The following is an 18,093-nucleotide window of genomic DNA, read 5'->3' as shown; positions in this document are numbered from 1 at the left end:
ATGTGCTAAAGGCTATCCGTAATGGAGACATCAGGACTATCTCATTTAGGCGGCTGGAGAGATTAACTAGGCATAATGATATAGAGTGGGCAGCAGTTTGTACTTTGATACCTACACAGGAGGAGCAACATAAGGCGGAATATCATCCTGATATTCAGAAGTTGAGGATTAAGTACGGAAAGGTATTCAGTGAGATTCCACCAGGCAGGCCACCGGACAGAGGTATTGAGCATATTATTGAACTGGAGGAAGGTGCTAAACCTATCATGATCACACCATATCGACATCCAAAGCGACTCAAGGATGAGATCGAAAGGACCATTGAGGAGTTGCTAGCTATGGGGCACATCCGACCTAGTAAGTCACCTTTTGCATCTTCTGTTGTTTTGGTAAAAAAGAAGGATGGAACGCTTCGGATGTGTATTGATTACAGGGCATTAAATAAGAGAACCATTAAGAACAGGTATCCTATTCCTCGCATTGATGAGTTGATAGATGAATTGCATGAGGCCTGTTATTTCACGAAAATTGATTTGAGATCAGGATATCACCAGATCAGAGTCCGTGAACAGGATATTGAGAAAACTGCTTTCAGATGTCATTGTGGGCACTTTGAGTTTGTAGTCATGCCTTTCGGTCTGACCAATGCACCTGCCACTTTCCAGTCCACTATGAACAGAGTTTTCCACCATCAGTTGAGGAAATTCGTGCTGGTTTTTTTTGATGACATTTTGATCTATAGCCGATCATGGCAGGAGCATCTAGAGCATTTGGAGACGGTGTTGAGCATTCTACAGAAGGAGTCCTTGTATGCAAAGGAGTCCAAATGTGACTTAGGGATGACCGAGCTGTTATATTTAGGACACATCATTAGTGCAGAGGGAGTGCGGATGGATCCTGAAAAGATTCGCGCTATTGTTGATTGGCCTCCACCAGAGAACCTTACACAGTTGAGGGGGTTCCTTGGTTTATGTGGTTTTTATCGCAGGTTTGTCAGTGGCTACTCACGACATGCAGCTCCCATGACAGATTTACTGAAAAAAGGGGAATTTGTGTGGACTCAGAAGGCACAGGACTGTTTTATGAGATTTAAGGAGATAATGACTATGTGCCCAGTTCTAGCATTACCTGATTTCACGAAGCCATTTGAGCTTCAATGTGATGCATCTGGAGAGGGAGTAGGTGCTGTACTTATGCAGAATAAGCACCCCATAGCTTATGAGAGCAGGAAGCTCAGAGGCCCTGAGCGTTCATTCAGTATATATGATAAGGAGATGTTGGCCATCATGCATGCTTTGGCCAAATTCAGACAATATCTTGTGGGTAGCAAGTTTTGTATTAAAACTGATCATAACAGTCTGAGGCATTTCTTGGGACAGCAGGACCTGAATGATCGCCAACAAAAGTGGGTAAGTAAGTTGCAGGCATATGATTTTGACATCTCATATGTCAAGGGAACTCAGAATGTTGTTGCAGATGCTCTATCTCGAAGGCCACACCTCACTCTTATGGTTCAGATATCAGAGGATTGGCGACACTTGATTATAGCAGAGTATGCCAGGGATACATGGGCCTCCGATATAGTAGAGGGAACAGTGATTGATACCAGATACACACTTGTGGATGATTTGATCATTTACAAGAACAGGATTTACCTGGTCCCAGGATCGAAGGTTAAGCAACTGATTATGAGAGCACTTCACGACTCACCGACAGCAGGCCATCCCGGGTACTTCAAGACTTACAAGTCAGTTCGAGAGCGGTTCACTTGGAAGGGGCTGAAAGCTGATGTTTTGCAGTATGTTCGAGAGTGTCTTGTTTGCCAGCAAAACAAACAAGAACACAACTATCCGGCAGGGCTCCTACAGCCACTTCCGATTCCCGACAGGAAGTGGGAATGCATCTCCATGGACTTTATCACAGGTTTGTCCAAGGTACAAGGACGAGATTGTATTTATGTGGTGGTAGATAGATTAACGAAATATGCTCATTTCTTTCCTATCACCACTACACATTCAGCAGCTCAGGTGGCAGAGGTTTTCTTTCGGGAGGTTTTCAGATTGCACGGCTTGCCTCAGAACATTGTGAGTGATAGGGATAGCCGTTTCATGAGTCACTTTTGGCAGGAGGTATTCCGATTATGTGGCACGGAGCTTACACCCAGCACTAGCTATCACCCACAAACCGATGGTCAGACAGAAATTGTGAACAAATGGGTGGAAGGGTATTTAAGGAATTATGTGGCAGCTTAGCAGCGAGCTTGGGTCAGATGGATATATCTCTGCGAGTATTGTTACAATACTACATATCATATGACTATACAGATGACACCCTTCTTGGCACTTTACGGTTATGAAGCACCTAGTTTCTTGGATTTGTTGTTGAGCGACAGCCGGGTACCCAGTGCAGGTGAATTATTACAGGAGAGTAAGGATATAGTTGCTACCCTCAAAGACAATATTGCAAGAGCTCAGAACCAGCAGAAGCAGTATGCAGACCAGAAGAGAATTGAGCGTAGTTTTGAGGTAGATGATATGGTTTACCTCATGTTGCAGCCATACAGGCAATCTACTCTTAAGAAGAGTGGGGCAGAGAAACTTAAGCCACGCTATTATGGACCATTCAAGATTATCAGGCGAGTTGGTGAAGTGGCTTATGAGTTGGAGCTTCCCGCAGACAGCAGAGTGCACAATGTGTTTCATGTGTCACGCCTCAAGAAGGCGTTGGGTCAGAATGTGGTGCCTTCTGCAGTATTACCTCCTTTAGACGATGAGGGAAAATTGATTTTAGTACCAGAATCCATCCTGGAGAGCAGAGAAAAGCAGCTTCGTAGAAGGGTGATCAGAGAATACTTGGTTAAGTGGAAAGATTTACCTGTTGAGGATGCTACTTGGGAGGGGGAGGCTATTTTGTAGCACCCGGCGTTGAGATTGCTTGAGGCCAAGCAATTTCAGGAGGGGCGGACTGTAATGTCCCCTTTTTAGTTCGACATGGCATTGATCATGGATTTGCCTATTCCAGACTCTCGTAGGCAAATGTTGTGGAAAGAGAGTCAATTCTGCGGATCAGATAGTCATATCTTGCTCTTGAAGAAGTGTTAAGAGGTTATATTTTATCATTATGTGATATTGGGGCCCACATGTTATAATTTTAATTTGAGTTGCACTTTTTATTTTATAAAATTACTTTATTATAAAAAAGTGCATTATAATGAGAAATTATAAAGGATGTTTCTAGAAGTTCTAGCAACTTCTTAGAAAAGTGAATAAATAGAGGGCTGGGCCTCTCATTTGGACATGCTTGGATTGGAGAACTCTTCTACTTCTTCATTGTGAAGACATTTGTGGACTTTGGATCTGCAAATTATTCGATCTTTGGGAACGAATCACTCCCTTGGATTGGCGACTTTGAGGGTGTGAAATATCACCTGAATTGTTGCACAATTGGAGTTGGTATTCAGCCATCTCATTGGAGCTTATTGAGAATTCGTTGTTAGGGTTTGTTTTTGGTTGGAATAAGGATTTCAGATTTGCCCTATCATTGGAGAAGCATTTGACAAGAGTTTGAAGACAGAATAAGTGCATTTTCAGAATTGGCAAAGCAGGGTTCGGAACCACATAATTGCTCATATCTCCTCAACCCCTTGGAGTTATTTTTTATGGTTTTACAGGGTTACTACCTAACCCTAGGTGCCCATTTTCCTTGCATTTGGGGGTCCCAAAACCCTAATATTATTTTATTTCAGCAGCCGTACAGGTACGGCCTGGTACGGCCCTGCTAGTTTGGGCAGCAGCAGCAAATTAAGGACAGTTTGGGGGTGCGGTTGGAGGTCTTCATCAACGATCTGCAGCAAAACGTGGTGTTCTTCCATAGTTCTTCAAACCAGGTTCTTGCATTCTGAAATATATGTCAATTTTTGGGTAAATTTGCTGTCATACAGTCATTGTAATAATCAGTCCAGAATTGGTAATAAAATAATTTCAGAATTTATTGCATTGTAATTGAAATATAGTTCAATGGCTTTATATATATTGTAATTTTGTGATTATATTCTGAAAGTATCAAATCTGAAATTACCATATTCTGAATATTGTTACTGTTACACGCCAAGTGTTTGACAAAATTCCTAAGTTCAGTTTGAGGGTTTCTGTGGCCTTTATAGTGAGGGTCATTACAATGTTTCCTATCCTGTCTCTAGTTTTGTTTCTAATTCCGTCTTCAGTCTACGTTGTTTCTTTTAGAAACAACGTCCTTGTAATTCTTTATAAGGAACACATTTGTTCCTCTGTTAATCAATGAATCATCCGGAAATCCGTTAATCTGCCAACTCTTCTTGAATCTTGTAACAGAACTCTCCTATAATATGGGCTGATTAGAATGCACAGGAGGCAACCTCCTTCTCAATTGAATACAAAGCAACTGGGCCTTTTTGTTGAGACCCAGCTTGAGAAAACCGCGCAACTGCAAACTGTTTCCTGCAATATTTCTTCATTTGACCTAGCTTGTGACACTAATTGCATTGACTCTTCTTCTTCTTTGAAGATGCTAGAGGTTCACCTGATCCTTTCTACTGAGAGAACTAAGAGGTATCAGTGTTCTTGTTTGAGGCTTGCACTAGAAAGACCACTTGTTTAAAAGAGTAGGAACTGTCATGACTTCTAAACTGTTGCTTCCTTCTATCCCTTTGCAAAAGATTGTTTCAAAGATCAGAGAATTTCAGGGCAACCCTAGTAGAAGTGATATTGAGCTTCTCTATTAAGTGTTTGTAGGATTAGGGAAGGCTTTTCAACGCGATCACTACCATATCTTCTTCCTCCATCTTGCGGCCAATAGCCTCTGACTAGTCATGTAGATCTTTGATTTTAAGCAGATGTGCTTGGAGAGTTGTTTTCTCATCCATCATGATAAAAAGCAACAAACTCTTTGGAAAGAAAGTGCGACTCTTGTCAGATGTTTCATAAGATCCTTTAAGATATCCTAGATTTCTTTAGTTGTTTTATCCGAATTCACCTGAGGGAGCTGATCATCTATAACTAAATGATTTGTCAGCATGACAGCTTCCTGATTTTGATCATACATTAATTCTAATTTGTTTGAATTACCGTAGGGTGTTGTTTTGTATCCAAAAAACAATACAACGATATTCAAATATCATCATCATGCACTACTTCCAGATGGTTATAGTTGCGATTGTTAAACCGCAGACTGCCTTCTAACATAATGTTCATCAAATGCCATCACCGAAATAGAGGGTGCTCATCAACTCAATGAAGAGCACAAATTGCAAAATGGAACATGCTGGGACAAACACTGAAATAAATAATTGACATTCAATCTAAACTATCAAAATTTTCAAAGGAAAACCGTAAGTTGGAAAATAAATAATTTATTTGAACGGAAAACCAAAAGTTGGAAAATCGATAAATTTTGAATTCAGAGGGGAAAACCCAAAAATTAAAAAACTGATAAAAATTGGATTAGGGTTTGATCTCCAAAAATTACAAAAAGTTTGATTGATGATGTGGCAGAAAAGGACAAAAGAGTTTGTAGCAGCAAAAAATACGGGCTTGAGAAGTCTTGCAGAAAATGTTGAAAATGAGTCATGACCATTGCAGTTTGTTGACGGGGCTGCGCTGAGGGAAAAGACAGAAACAAAAGACACGCTGGCCTTTGACTCCGTAAAAGACACACTAAAAATGAGTGCACAAAAATATGGCCACCAGAAAAATTGTGACAGTTGGAGGAGTGGAGGAAAAATTTGGGTTTTGTTTGGAAAAGAAAAGAAATTGCTGCTGAAAAATACACAAAAATAAAATCACCTCTTAATTTGTTTTATTCATTGTGTTGATTGGTGTGTTTGTAAAGTGCAAAAATCGTGTGGGTTGGAAGTTGCAGCAGAAGAAGAAACAAATGCCAAAGTTTGCTGACTAAGGGTAGGCTAGAAGAAAAATGCAGAAAATCGCAGAGCTAGGGCTTGCAAGATTTCATCATTTGTTTGAATTGGCAGAAAAAGTGGACACTAGAAAAAAATAAAAAATAAAATTTTGGCCTGTTCTGCTAAAAATGAATAGAATGTGATTTCTGGAAAAATAAAACAAGGGCAGCAAACTCTAAACGAGTCTTAGCCAAACTTCCATAGAGAAACATCAATTTATTTTTGTTCATGTGTTTGAAAAACACGAATTACAAAAAAAACAATCTTCCAGAATATTTGCTCCGATACTATGAAATTGTTAAAGACTAAATGAACGAAGAAAACATAATGATTATTGCATTAGTATTGAACTCTTAAATAGAATTTACAATTGCTAAGAATAGCCTGAACAAAAAAGTAAAGTTTTCTAAATAAACACATCATCTAAATAAATAACTCAATAAACAAACTAAATTAGAAAGCCTAAATGACCATTAACTAGAACTAGCTAAATTAGAAATATTCTAATATGTATTTTAGGCCTGAGATAGCTCAAAACGTCTGGGATTCGAAAAACAAAAGACCTAAGATGAAAAGAGAAACAAAAACAATCAAATAAAAAAAATTGATCAAAAACTTGAGATCTCCAAAAATTGAACACTTGTAGTCAAGAAAGAAAAACCTGATTTTGCAACAAATACAAAAAAACTTAAAAGAAATCTTCGAAAATGGCATCTTTAGAATGAAAAACTTAGGCCAATCCAAGTTATAACCAATTGCCTTCGGAAAACATTTTTTAGAATGCCTTTCTTACAGAGTTTTGAACTACGAATCTATTGAAAATTGCGTAGGGTTGCTGAATTTTGTGAATACAAAAATAGCGGACAACAGAAAGATCTAGCAGGCAACAAATGGATCAGGAAAGGTTACTACACTGGCTTGGATTAATGGATTAAAGAATTAGGTTCATACCTTTCGCTCAACCTTGTGACATAAAATGAAGCTGTCAAGTTTGCTATTCTTCATTTGGATGGCACAACACAAGTGGTGGCATCATGGATTCATCACACAAGGACATCATAGTGTTTTGACATCTGATGATATCACACAAAGGTTCATAGATGGATTTGATAGGAGGAATGTTGAGGTGCATTTCAAAGAGTTGACATGATTAAGACATGGTTCAATGGAGGATTATATAGCATAATTCAATGAGTTTAAGTGACAGTGCTAGATGTCATGAAGAGGAGATTTATTTTCTTGTTTGTGAGGGACTACTTAAGTTACTGCAAGACATAGTTGTGTAGGATGCTATTCAGTGGCTTTGAATTTGGAGGATTCCACAACCAAGAACAAGTTCTATTCCATGAATATGTGATCGAGACAATATAGGAGACCTTTCCATAAGGATTTTCCACAACCCAAGGTACTGCTCTAGAAACCTAGCAAGACAAAAGAATTTAAAAATGAACTTTAAAGAAAGTTGTGCTGCATCTATAGAGAGCAATGGGAGTTAGGGCATAAATGCTTGGGAAAGGGGTAGGTACACTACATTAAGGTCATATTTGATGGGGATTCAGAGGTTGAGGAGTTTAAGCCCAAGACTAGGTTGGATGCGGTTGAGCATGAGGAGAAGGTAGGTGGAGATATTTGAGGAGATACTCTTGCAAGACTTTTAGGAGCACTAAGATACCATCCTCTTTTAGTTAGAGGGAGTCTTACAAGAATATAGAGAACGATTTGATTGAGGGATTGGTGGCTAAGATGGGTTTGACGACGAAAGATTTTGAGGGATTTAATGTTACGATTGCTGATGTGTTTAGTATGCCATTCAAGTAAAGGATTCAACAAATAGAGAGCTTGGAACCAGTTTGAGGACGAAAACCCTTGAGTTCGGAGGCAGTCGACGGAAACTCATTGTACTGATGGAGATATCACATGGGTATCTCATTTGTGCTTAAATCTTTCTTTTCTTATTACCAATCTGACTGTATTTTTGTGTTTAAGATTGGTTATTACATTGTTTTCTGAGGGATTATAAAGCAATATTATTTTCAGAATATATTCTGAAAATATAAATGTATATATACTCAGCTGGTTATTGGTATTTGCTGGATGAATTGGAAATCTTTGCATGCAAATCTGTTGTTGAATTTCTGTATCGTTTTTTTGAGAAAAAATGGGGAAAATATCCGGTTAGAGATATTACATTTTGTCAATGTAATAAGAAGAAATTTAATCTTCTAGATTAATCAGAATTATAAGAATGCATACTAAATTTCACCAAATGTAGGCTGGATGATGCCCAGGAAGATATCTAATAGCCTAATTTTAGGATAAAGTTTTCTTATAGGGCTTTAGGTCATAACTTTTAAAAAATTGTATTATATCTATTAAGAATTGAGATTAGCATCATGAAGACTGGAATGTTGCAGGCCATAGTTGGAAAAATCACACTCGACAGCCCAATTTTTTCTGAAATGGACTCAGATTTCGGCAAAACTTAGCAAAAGGAAAAAAAAATAACACAAACCCACTCCAAACTCAATTCAATCTTCAAAAAGGCTTTCCAAACACCCCTCTCAGCTTGATTTGTATCTTTGGAAGGCCAAATGAGCTTTAAAAAAATTGAATCTTAGCAGATTTTTATTTATCATTATGATACAGTGGAGCCTGTCCCTGAAACTGTGTGAGTGTTTTGTTAGGCTTAGTAGATACTAGGGTGCATGAGTCTAGACAATCTAGCACATTTCAGATTTTGACACTTGACTCCCAGCTAGTTTTCCCATTACGATGTTCAGTCATTGATTATAGATTTTGAAACATATATAATATATTCCATGTTTGAATTCTAGCTATATATTCAGAAGGTAAAATGCAAAAATACTATTATCCTTTTTCTAGAAATTTAGAATTGACAACTACGTGCAGAATGCCAACATTATCCATTCAATCGTGTTTTGACTGCTTTTATTCTAGTTATTTTGTATTTCTAAGGTCTTGAAGCACACAGGCATAATTTATGTTTCTGTTAAAGGATATTTGGAGCATTAAGTTTCTATCACAAGTAGAAAAATTTATAGTAATGTACTGATGCACTTTATCTTGAAATCTTTTAATTTCTCAAAATAACATGGAAAACAAATATATAATAGTTTGATACATATGTAGTTGTGGAAGAAAGCACCCATATAAAAGGTTCATGCCACAGTAACATGGAGATGCCCCCCTGCCTTTGCCCCATATCTCAGAGACGGGGATGCGGTGGGGACTTGGGGACTTTGTCCCCCCATCCCAACGGTGCCACCTCCGCCGAGGATGGGTGGATGTACCGGTGTTGACTATTTGCTGATTCGACTATTTATGTTCAATGTTTGATGTTCCAATTCAATGCAATATTCAAGTATTACTCTTTTACATCTTTATATCTTATATTGCAATAAAATAATATATCTTTTCATAACTAACATTTTAAGTACCATATGTATAGTATATAGTATATACAACACCCCTGTACCTCACCATTGTTCCCCAGCCATCCCCAAATAAGGCCCCTTTGTCCTCCCATTCTGCCGTCCCCCTATCCCCCAGGGCAGTGTAACTATGGTTCTTGCTAATTCCAGCTTGAGTATTTCTGCGATTTACAAATCATTTGTCTAATTATGAGACATTTCATGCTTTGGGATGTGCTTGCACTCATTTTCTCACTTCAAAACAAATTTCAATTTGGTTATTCTCATTTTTCTGAAGTAATTATTTTGGTAGTTTTTCGTAAACTGTTTAGCATTTACTTTATATTTTGGGGGTTAGAACAATGAATTATGCTCATTTACTAACTTCTATAATATATGCATTTCTTATTTGGTGTAGCTAAAATAATGTAATGGCTGTGCAGATGCGATCAAGATTGGCGGGGGGACATTTTCGCATGCTGAATGAGAAGCTTTACACTTGCAGGTACAACAGGCACTTGGAGTGCACAAATATATGCCATCTTTTATGCTATTTAGGGTGTCAAAGACTTGGATGGACTTTTGGATTCAGACATGCATAGGCTTGATATTCATGAAGGGTGGAATAGACAGTGATTCTGATATATTCATTTCCATTTCTTAAGTTTATCAAATTGTGTTTTTAAATTCATCACTTAATTTTTGGCTTCTCTATTCTTCTGAGCTAATGCTCTAGCATTTAAGTGAGTAACGAAGTTCCCAAACAGTTAAGGGCTTGTATTTTCTTATTTTAAAACATGGTGTTTGTTTTTTGCAGAGGCAGTGAGGCATATGATCTATTTAAAAATGACCCGTCTTTGTTTAATGTGGTAATGTAAACAGTCTATCTTGTTCTCGTGATTTTGTTTGTTTCAAAATTTATCCTATTGTTAGAATTATTGTCTTTATATCATTTTTGTTTTCTCATACTTCATTGGGTTAGATCATATGAAATTGAACTTGCTCTTTCTAGACAGTTGAATCAATTATTTCCACATTCATCATTTAATACATTTAGGCACCTGACATTATCATTCTGCACAATAAGAGCTCCAATCCTCATTGTTTAGTTTGCAAACATTTGTTCTAAAGTTAAGAACTCCCATCAATTCTTTTGGGAAATTTAAGCTTAATTTTACCAATGGCCTCCATCAATATCAGTACTTATGGCCATCAGCTAGTTGACTAAGAAAGTACCGTGACCTCTCACTAACTGTTGTGATGATTTATTCAGTGCTCAAACAATGCATTTTTTTTGTATTATAGATTGTAAACAAAAAGAAATTGCATTCTCATCTGATAAGGCTGCACTGTCTATTTGCAGACCACGCAGTGTCTTGCAACATACTTATTCTTATAGATCACACAGAGTCTTATCAAAATAATATGCTAAAAGATCATTAATCCCGTATCATTTCACTTTATGCATACAATAAATGGAAAAAAAAACACTATTTTGATAAATATAAACCTATATACTATGCTCTGCCTAATGCAATAAACTATGTGCAACGATTGATACAATCGTAGAATCTTGGTATAAATAGTTTACAAAAAAGGGCACGCTGCTAATAATTGTAACAGCACAACCCTATTAACATAATAAACCATGAAAATAAAAATTTACTTGCAAGAAAAGTAAATAGCAATGGAACTTGAATAACTAACTTCCATTGTCTTATGGACATGAAAAGTAAGTTACCATTAACTATTTGAAGAAGTTACTTACTGCATTTCACATTAAACTGAATTTAACTGTTCTTTTAATTATTTAAGGAAAGTACAACATTATAGAATATTGAGACTGAAATAACAGAATTAACTAACAAGAAAAGAGCCTGTGCATGCTGTCCCTTTTCACTTGTTCCTTAGCTTATGTCCATCGTGGGCAGAAGAGTATCATCAGGGGTTTTTACCACCCAACCATGGACCTTTCAATTGTGACTAGCAGTTACCTTGACAACTTCCAATGGAGGTAGCCTAGCCCTTCCCAAGGGCACACAAATACGATTTCTATTTTCTTGCCATCCCAGACTTGTTGTATAACCAGCAACAGCCATAGCCACTTTTCCTACTAAGGGACCTTCATAGCTAGGTGCTGCACTGCTGGTTCTAGTGACTGACATATACTACTCGTAGCATAGTACTGGCCAAGGTTTTTATAAGTACAAGCACATTCTTTGTGCAATTTAAGTCTTCACCAAACCTAAGTCATAGGATACGCCAGATTTCAATGAATTTTTACCCTTTCCAAACCTCCTTCGAATTTTATGATATTTAACATAATATTGTAATTTATAATAAGAATAATTTATTTTAAAATAATATTAAGTTATTTAATTCAATTAATTAGCCATGCCAAACCTTTTTGACAATTTTATGGATATATTAGTATATTACATATATTTAAAAATACATAAATTTATATAAGTTAAATTTAATGTTGAAAATTTTCCCTGAATTTTTACCCTTTTTGAAATTCATCTGAATTTTATGATCGACGAACTCAAATTCAAATTTGACCCTTGTGACTTAGCACCAAACTCATTCAGGGTCCTTCTAGCCCCATAATTTGGGTATACACATCCTGATGACTTTAACCTCTAGTTTCAGCAAGTGCACATTTTGTTGATTGCAGGATCTCTGATAGAGATATAAACCATAATTGCAGAATCTCTGATAGAGATATAAACTATAATTGCAGAATGTACAATTCAGATTTAGTTACAGATGTAATAGATCGACTGTCCTGTTCCAATATTGGAGACCTTTGAACTTGAGTAATAGCCTGGGAGATACGATCCTCAATCTTGAATAATAATGGTGTGATGAACTTTGTCTTTGTTTCCTGCAGAGAGATCACGATCGCTGGGACTGTATATGACTTGTAATTGATATCTGTCCATATTGATTGCCATGTATTGTATATAATCATGGAGAGTCATGTCCCCGTAGGGACATGACTCTACGTGGCCAAAGGTCACGTAGGGTTATACCTCTACGTGGGCATAACTACCCATTAGTTACCATAACAAATGTAATCATAACAAAGGTAATCTGTTGCATTAGTTATCATTACAAATGTAATCTGTTTCCATGTAATCGGCTGCAGAACAGATAAATACAAGTCCCCGATAACAACAGTCTTTTCAAGGCATGGGCCCAATATTGATAAGGTCATTTTGTGAACAATCAAATATGTGTGTGTGTGTATTTTCACCAGTAAAAAAGAGATTATATAAATCATGATTTCAAGCACTTAATATTACTTCAACTGATGCTATACATCAACACATTTCCCATCCCAAGGCTACTTCTTAAGCAACTATCAGTCTATCAGATCAATCAACAATTTGGCCTCGATAAGGTTCAGTCTTCTTAGATGGGCTCTTTAGGGTTCTTCTGGCCCCATAAGTTTCAACAAGTGCACATTTCCATCTCAGGGCTATTTCTTAAGAAACTATCAAATAACTAAACAATTTGGCCTCAAGAAGGTTTAGTCTCATTAGACGGATTCTATGGCTCAAGAGTCAAGACTGAGTGGTTCAGATTCCAGATCTCTCTGTGACTTAGGCATAAGTTTCCAATAAAAATTCAAAGTGAAGGATTAAATGATGCACCATTCCAAACAAAAGTGCCCAATTAAATTGGTTTCCTTGACAAAATCAGATAAATGAAATTCCATCCGTACTAGACCTTTTATGAAAACAAAGCTTGATCATATCTGCTATACACATACCATTTTAAATGACTGAATCTTTCATAAACGTTACTATGAGCAAGCATTCTTCTAAAGTCAAATCTGTATGCAAATTTTAAATTGAATCCATCATTGTTCGAAAAGTATGAACTCCTTTTAAATTCAGCAATAAGCAAGTAGACCTGTGAATGCAGCTATATGACACAGGATCAAGTATATACAGAGATGTATCAACTGATCTACTTAATCTTTAACATGCATGCAGACCTGAGATTATGTTATTCTGAACACAAGATTATGAAGTGCAAGGATTCATACGTTTTTCCTTAATTATCTGAAATGCATACATTCTTCCTTGATAATTTGAAATCATATGTTCTTTCTCACTAATCTGAAATGCAAACGTTCTTTCTTAATAATCTGAAATGCATACATTCTTTCTCACTAATGTGAAATGCATACATTCTTTCTCACTATTCTGAAATGCACACGTTCCTTCCTAATAATCTGAAATGCATACGTTCTTTCTCATAGTGTGAAATGCATACATTCTTTCTTAATAATCTGAAATGCACACAAGTCAGATAACCCCCTAAGCATAATTGCAAGAAATAATATATTAATTGAAAGCACCTAAAATGCGGGCTTCCAGTGCATAAAAGTTTGCTTTTGTTCTTGATCTACCACTCAGAATTCAAATAAGAAAACCACATTACTAAATTCATTGCAAAATATCTGAGCAAGAAGAAGACCAGCTTAAGAAATCAACAGAGAGAAAAGGAAGAACATGCCTGCAAAAAGGCTCATGATTCGAAGAAAGAGACAATCACAGTCCTTCCAATGCACAGACCCTTCTCAACAGAAAACAAAAACAATCCAAATGCAATGCTTAATGCAGAGCTCCCAAGTTTCTCTGCCTCCAAGACAAGAATGACACACCATACCAAAGAATAATCAATTCCCAGCCTGTGCTAGACTTCATAGAGGTGAGGTGGCAAGAAGCAGTTACTCTTGCGAAGTCATTCTATATAAATGATAAATACAAAACATTCTAAAAACATAGGACAAAATAAATAATGTTTACCAAGGTTGTGTTGATGTTAGTTTTGTACCACTACATAACATATAGCAATTGAATACTTGATATGGAATATCAAACACTCAATCCCTCTCTTGAAAAGTAAATACTCATGAAGAACATGAGAAAAACTCCTTACACCTATGGATACTAACTCAGTTATATTAATGTGATTTGCTGGTTAATCACGTAGGTGGGCTTATGTTATTCATTTCAAGATAACTTGGACTTTTGCTGTGATGGTGATGAATCTAGCTTTGCAATGCATATTAGTGCCAAATGATGTTGATGGCGATGATGGAGGGTATGTCCACCAACAATGCTCTGATTTTCTAACTTTCTCTAAGAATGAAATCCAACTACTGAACTACTTGCTGCTTTACCTCTACTCCTATGAATGAAAAGATTAGCAAATGGATGGGGATCAAATCTGATGAAAGCTTACTAGTGGCTCTACCTCCATAGATGCAATGATTCAAGGGAAAAAAGACTAGACTACCACGCAAGGCTTCCTAACCAGCCGCTAGGATGCTAGTGGCCTAGTTTATAGATCCCTATCGGACATCCACCAATATCACCATACAACTATCCATCTATTCTTACTCTTGTTTAACATTTTTTTGGAATTGAAATCTACTTTAACAACTTCAATGAAATTTAACTCTAACTATTGGAAGTAGAAACCATGCAATAACACCAAGTGTTCTTAATCACCATGCAAGTCAGAACAATGATAAAGAAGCAATTTTGGTATTATCTTAAGCAACAATTTTCTTCAACTTTTTACAAATGAGAACAAATGGCCTTATATAGGGGCCAAAATTACAACCAACGGTAGAGATTAAGAGGCAAAATCAACAATTCAGATCGAATCCTAGAAACCCTAATTAGGGTTGCCACCCCATCGGCCAATGAGAAGATGCCACCTCATCAATGGACCAATGAGAAAAAAGAAAAGTGGCAACCAATGAGAAGGCACCAAAATGGTAGCCAATCAGAATCAGACACCTATCCTACCCAAGAAGGAGAATTTTCCACTTGGGCTTACATCAAATGATCTTCTAATATAATTCTACCCTTTTCTTTCATCTTCTTAGCCAAGGCAATGAACTTGGCTAGCCTGTCGTTGATTTCCTTCACGGAGGGCAAGGCGTGTGCTTCATCTTGAGCTCAGCTGAATTCATCATGTTGCTTGCTGCTTGCAGTGTCTTCTCATGAGCTTGGCTAGCCTGTCGTTGATTTCCTTCACGGAGGGCAAGGCGTGTGCTTCATCTTGAGCTCAGCTGAATTCATCATGTTGCTTGCTGCTTGCAGTGTCTTCTCATGAGCCTTCTCATATTCTTTCGCATATCCGATAAAGGCATTGAAGGAGGCAAGGATGCCCAAATGCTTCTTCCTGATGACAACCTTCCTCAACTCATCCAATCTCGACCCAAACTCTGTCTCATCCAATGTATCATAATCCTCTCTTAGCACATTTTCATCATCTTCCAATTGATCAGGAATATCAACGCCTCTCCATCTGATTGCCCTCATCATGCCCACTGACAATCTTGAAAAAACGAACTTCCTCACATGAAAGTCATCCTGTGCATTGGCCCAAAAATCTTCTATAGTAGAAATATGTTTGAATGTGTTAAGACCATTAGGATTGAATCCTTGTCTTGCTCTATACCATCCTAAATGATATCATTCTAACTCCTTCGCAGCTGCAAAGGTGATAGGATTGGGGCAAGTATCATTGCCTATTCCCAATGAGAAGGTAACCCTTGTCTCACCTTTAAGTTTCATCTTCTTGTCACAATGCTCAAGTTGCCTAGCCAACTCCATTAGAACTATCTTGTCGGGTGGGTACCTTGGAAGTCTCTTGTGACAAACTATACTTCCTACCACTCTAATATATGTGAATTGTGGAAATTGGATGAACCAACTCCCATACTTATTACATTTTTCCTCCGCTTCCGTTGAGAGCCTCCTAGCAGGTGTCCCTTGTAATATCCTTACCGTCTTCATGGCAAAGGCATCATAAAACATCTTATAATCTTTGGTGTTGTGCAAATGAAGCTGTGGATAGCACTCATGCACCAAACATTGCCCCAGCCCATTTCCAATCACTCCTAAGGCCTTAAGTCCAAGATTTTCATATAGTCTTGCAATCAAATAGAAAAGATAGGATCCCATATAGAATTGCTTCTGAATTTGTATCGTCCTTAGTTGCAACTCTAAATTTTCACTTATAATTCTAGCCCAATCAAATTTTCTCTTTCTATTTTCAATTTCATCAATAAAATAATACATCCAGTTCTCGAATTGCATACCTTGAGCCACGCCCATGATTCGGCTGAGAAGCACAATAAGGTCGCCATAATCTAATTTAAAATCTGACCCGATGAGCCTTGACAACTTGGTAAGTCCCTTCTTGCCTTCGTGTAACCAATTCTACTTTAGATGAATGAAGTAGGCCTCTTGATTATCCTGAAAGAACTTGGTTGTTTGATCCATCATTACCATTGTCATGCCTTTACGCTAGGGAATATTGATTACTTCTTTGACCACTTGTCCACTAATGTTAGCCAACACTCTCTTCCCTTCATAAAAAATGATGGACTTGGTCACAATATCAAACCGGGATGCACACTCCATTACCAATTCCGGACAAGGCAAGGTAGGAGGGAAAGCTGCCACTTGTACAATTCCACTCTTGTAGATCTTCTTCGCCATGGGGGATCATTCTTCCTTCAATTTATCCTTCAACTGTACCATGTTCATTGTGCCGATATTGGTGTCACTTATTCGCCTCACTTTCGAGAAGAAGGTGGTCTTAGGCACCATGTCTTTCTTGTCTTTTTTTAGTATTCGTTCCCTTTGGGTTCTTGCTTGCACTAACATCAACCATCCTCAACACTTATTTTTGCTCCTTCATTCTAAATGATATGGACTACACTTATCAATCTCCAAACTTCTTTCTATCGATGGAATGTAGCTTATTTCTGCCTCTCCAAATCCTATCTTTACACTTATCAATCTCCAAATGATGCAGGAGCATCTTGCATGAGAAATTTTTTTTTAAAAAAAAAGAAGAATTGTGGAGAAGAGAGAAAGTGACAAAAATAGAAGGAAAAATAATAAAAAAATAAAAAAAAGGGAAAAAGGAGGAAAGAAAAAAAAGGGGAATTTCTATTTTCGAGGTGTATAGGTGGCGTAATAGAAAAATAAAATAAAAATGGTTGTCATTCCATTTATCGAGGTGTGTAGGTGGAATTCTAGAAGGTTGTGGATATTGTGTAGGTGGAATCCTAGAAGGTTGTGGATATTGTGTAGGTGGAATTTTAGAAGGTTGTGGATAAATCATGCATTGGGTGGTGAGTGCCTATTCAAGCAAGGCATATGAGCATTTCTAATCAAGTTGAAAGGTGTGAAGGCTTCAAGGTGTGGAAGCTTCAAAGTGTGAAGGCTTCAAGGTGTGAAAGTTTCAAGGTGTGATCTCTTCTTAGTAGAAGCTTGGAGAGAAGGAGGAAGCTAAAGGGTGAGTTTTCTTGAGTCTGTGGACAGAGTGCCGAATGTGAGGCAGTTTACAGTAGGATTGTGGTGGAGTTGTGAGTGTGTGGACAGAGCGCCGAATGTGAGGCAGTTTATACTTGGATCTTGGGTAAAGTTGGAGAATTTTGTAAGGATTTTCAAGTATAATAAAAATTGCTTGGGAAGCATTTTGTCATCTCGTTGTCTCCATATTGTTGCATTTTTGGTTATGAGTTAGTAGGGTGGTGTGGCCCTTCATCACCAAACTTCAATCCTAGGGGTGGGGCTACCACTTATTTCTGCCTCTCCAAATGTCCTATCATGAAATCTACACTTATATCTCCCAACTTCAAACTATCAATGAAAATGATGAAGTGGTGAATGAATAGTG

General features: G+C 37.4%; 1 protein-coding gene across 5 annotated transcripts in view; it reads left to right on the top strand.

Annotated features, from left to right (window-relative positions):
• Positions 1-18,093, top strand: part of LOC149580443 (S-adenosyl-L-methionine-dependent methyltransferases superfamily protein) — a 53,196-nt gene that overhangs the window by 6,932 nt on the left and 28,171 nt on the right. For all 5 annotated transcript variants that reach the window (XR_016353642.1, XM_089790944.1, XM_089790935.1 and 2 more), the window contains exons 2-3: positions 9,810-9,871; positions 10,184-10,235. Coding sequence is in view for 4 of the 5 variants with exons in the window: in XM_089790944.1 (XP_089647070.1) it covers positions 9,810-9,871; positions 10,184-10,235 (114 nt within the window). In the remaining variant the exon portion in view is untranslated. The remainder of the gene's footprint in view (positions 1-9,809; positions 9,872-10,183; positions 10,236-18,093) is intronic.

Source organism: Cupressus sempervirens, chromosome 1 (genome assembly GCF_028749045.1).
Source record: "Cupressus sempervirens isolate cs-2001-9-10 chromosome 1, ASM2874904v1, whole genome shotgun sequence".
Taxonomy (NCBI): Eukaryota; Viridiplantae; Streptophyta; class Pinopsida; order Cupressales; family Cupressaceae; genus Cupressus; species Cupressus sempervirens.
This window is presented reverse-complemented; position numbering and strand designations above follow the sequence as displayed.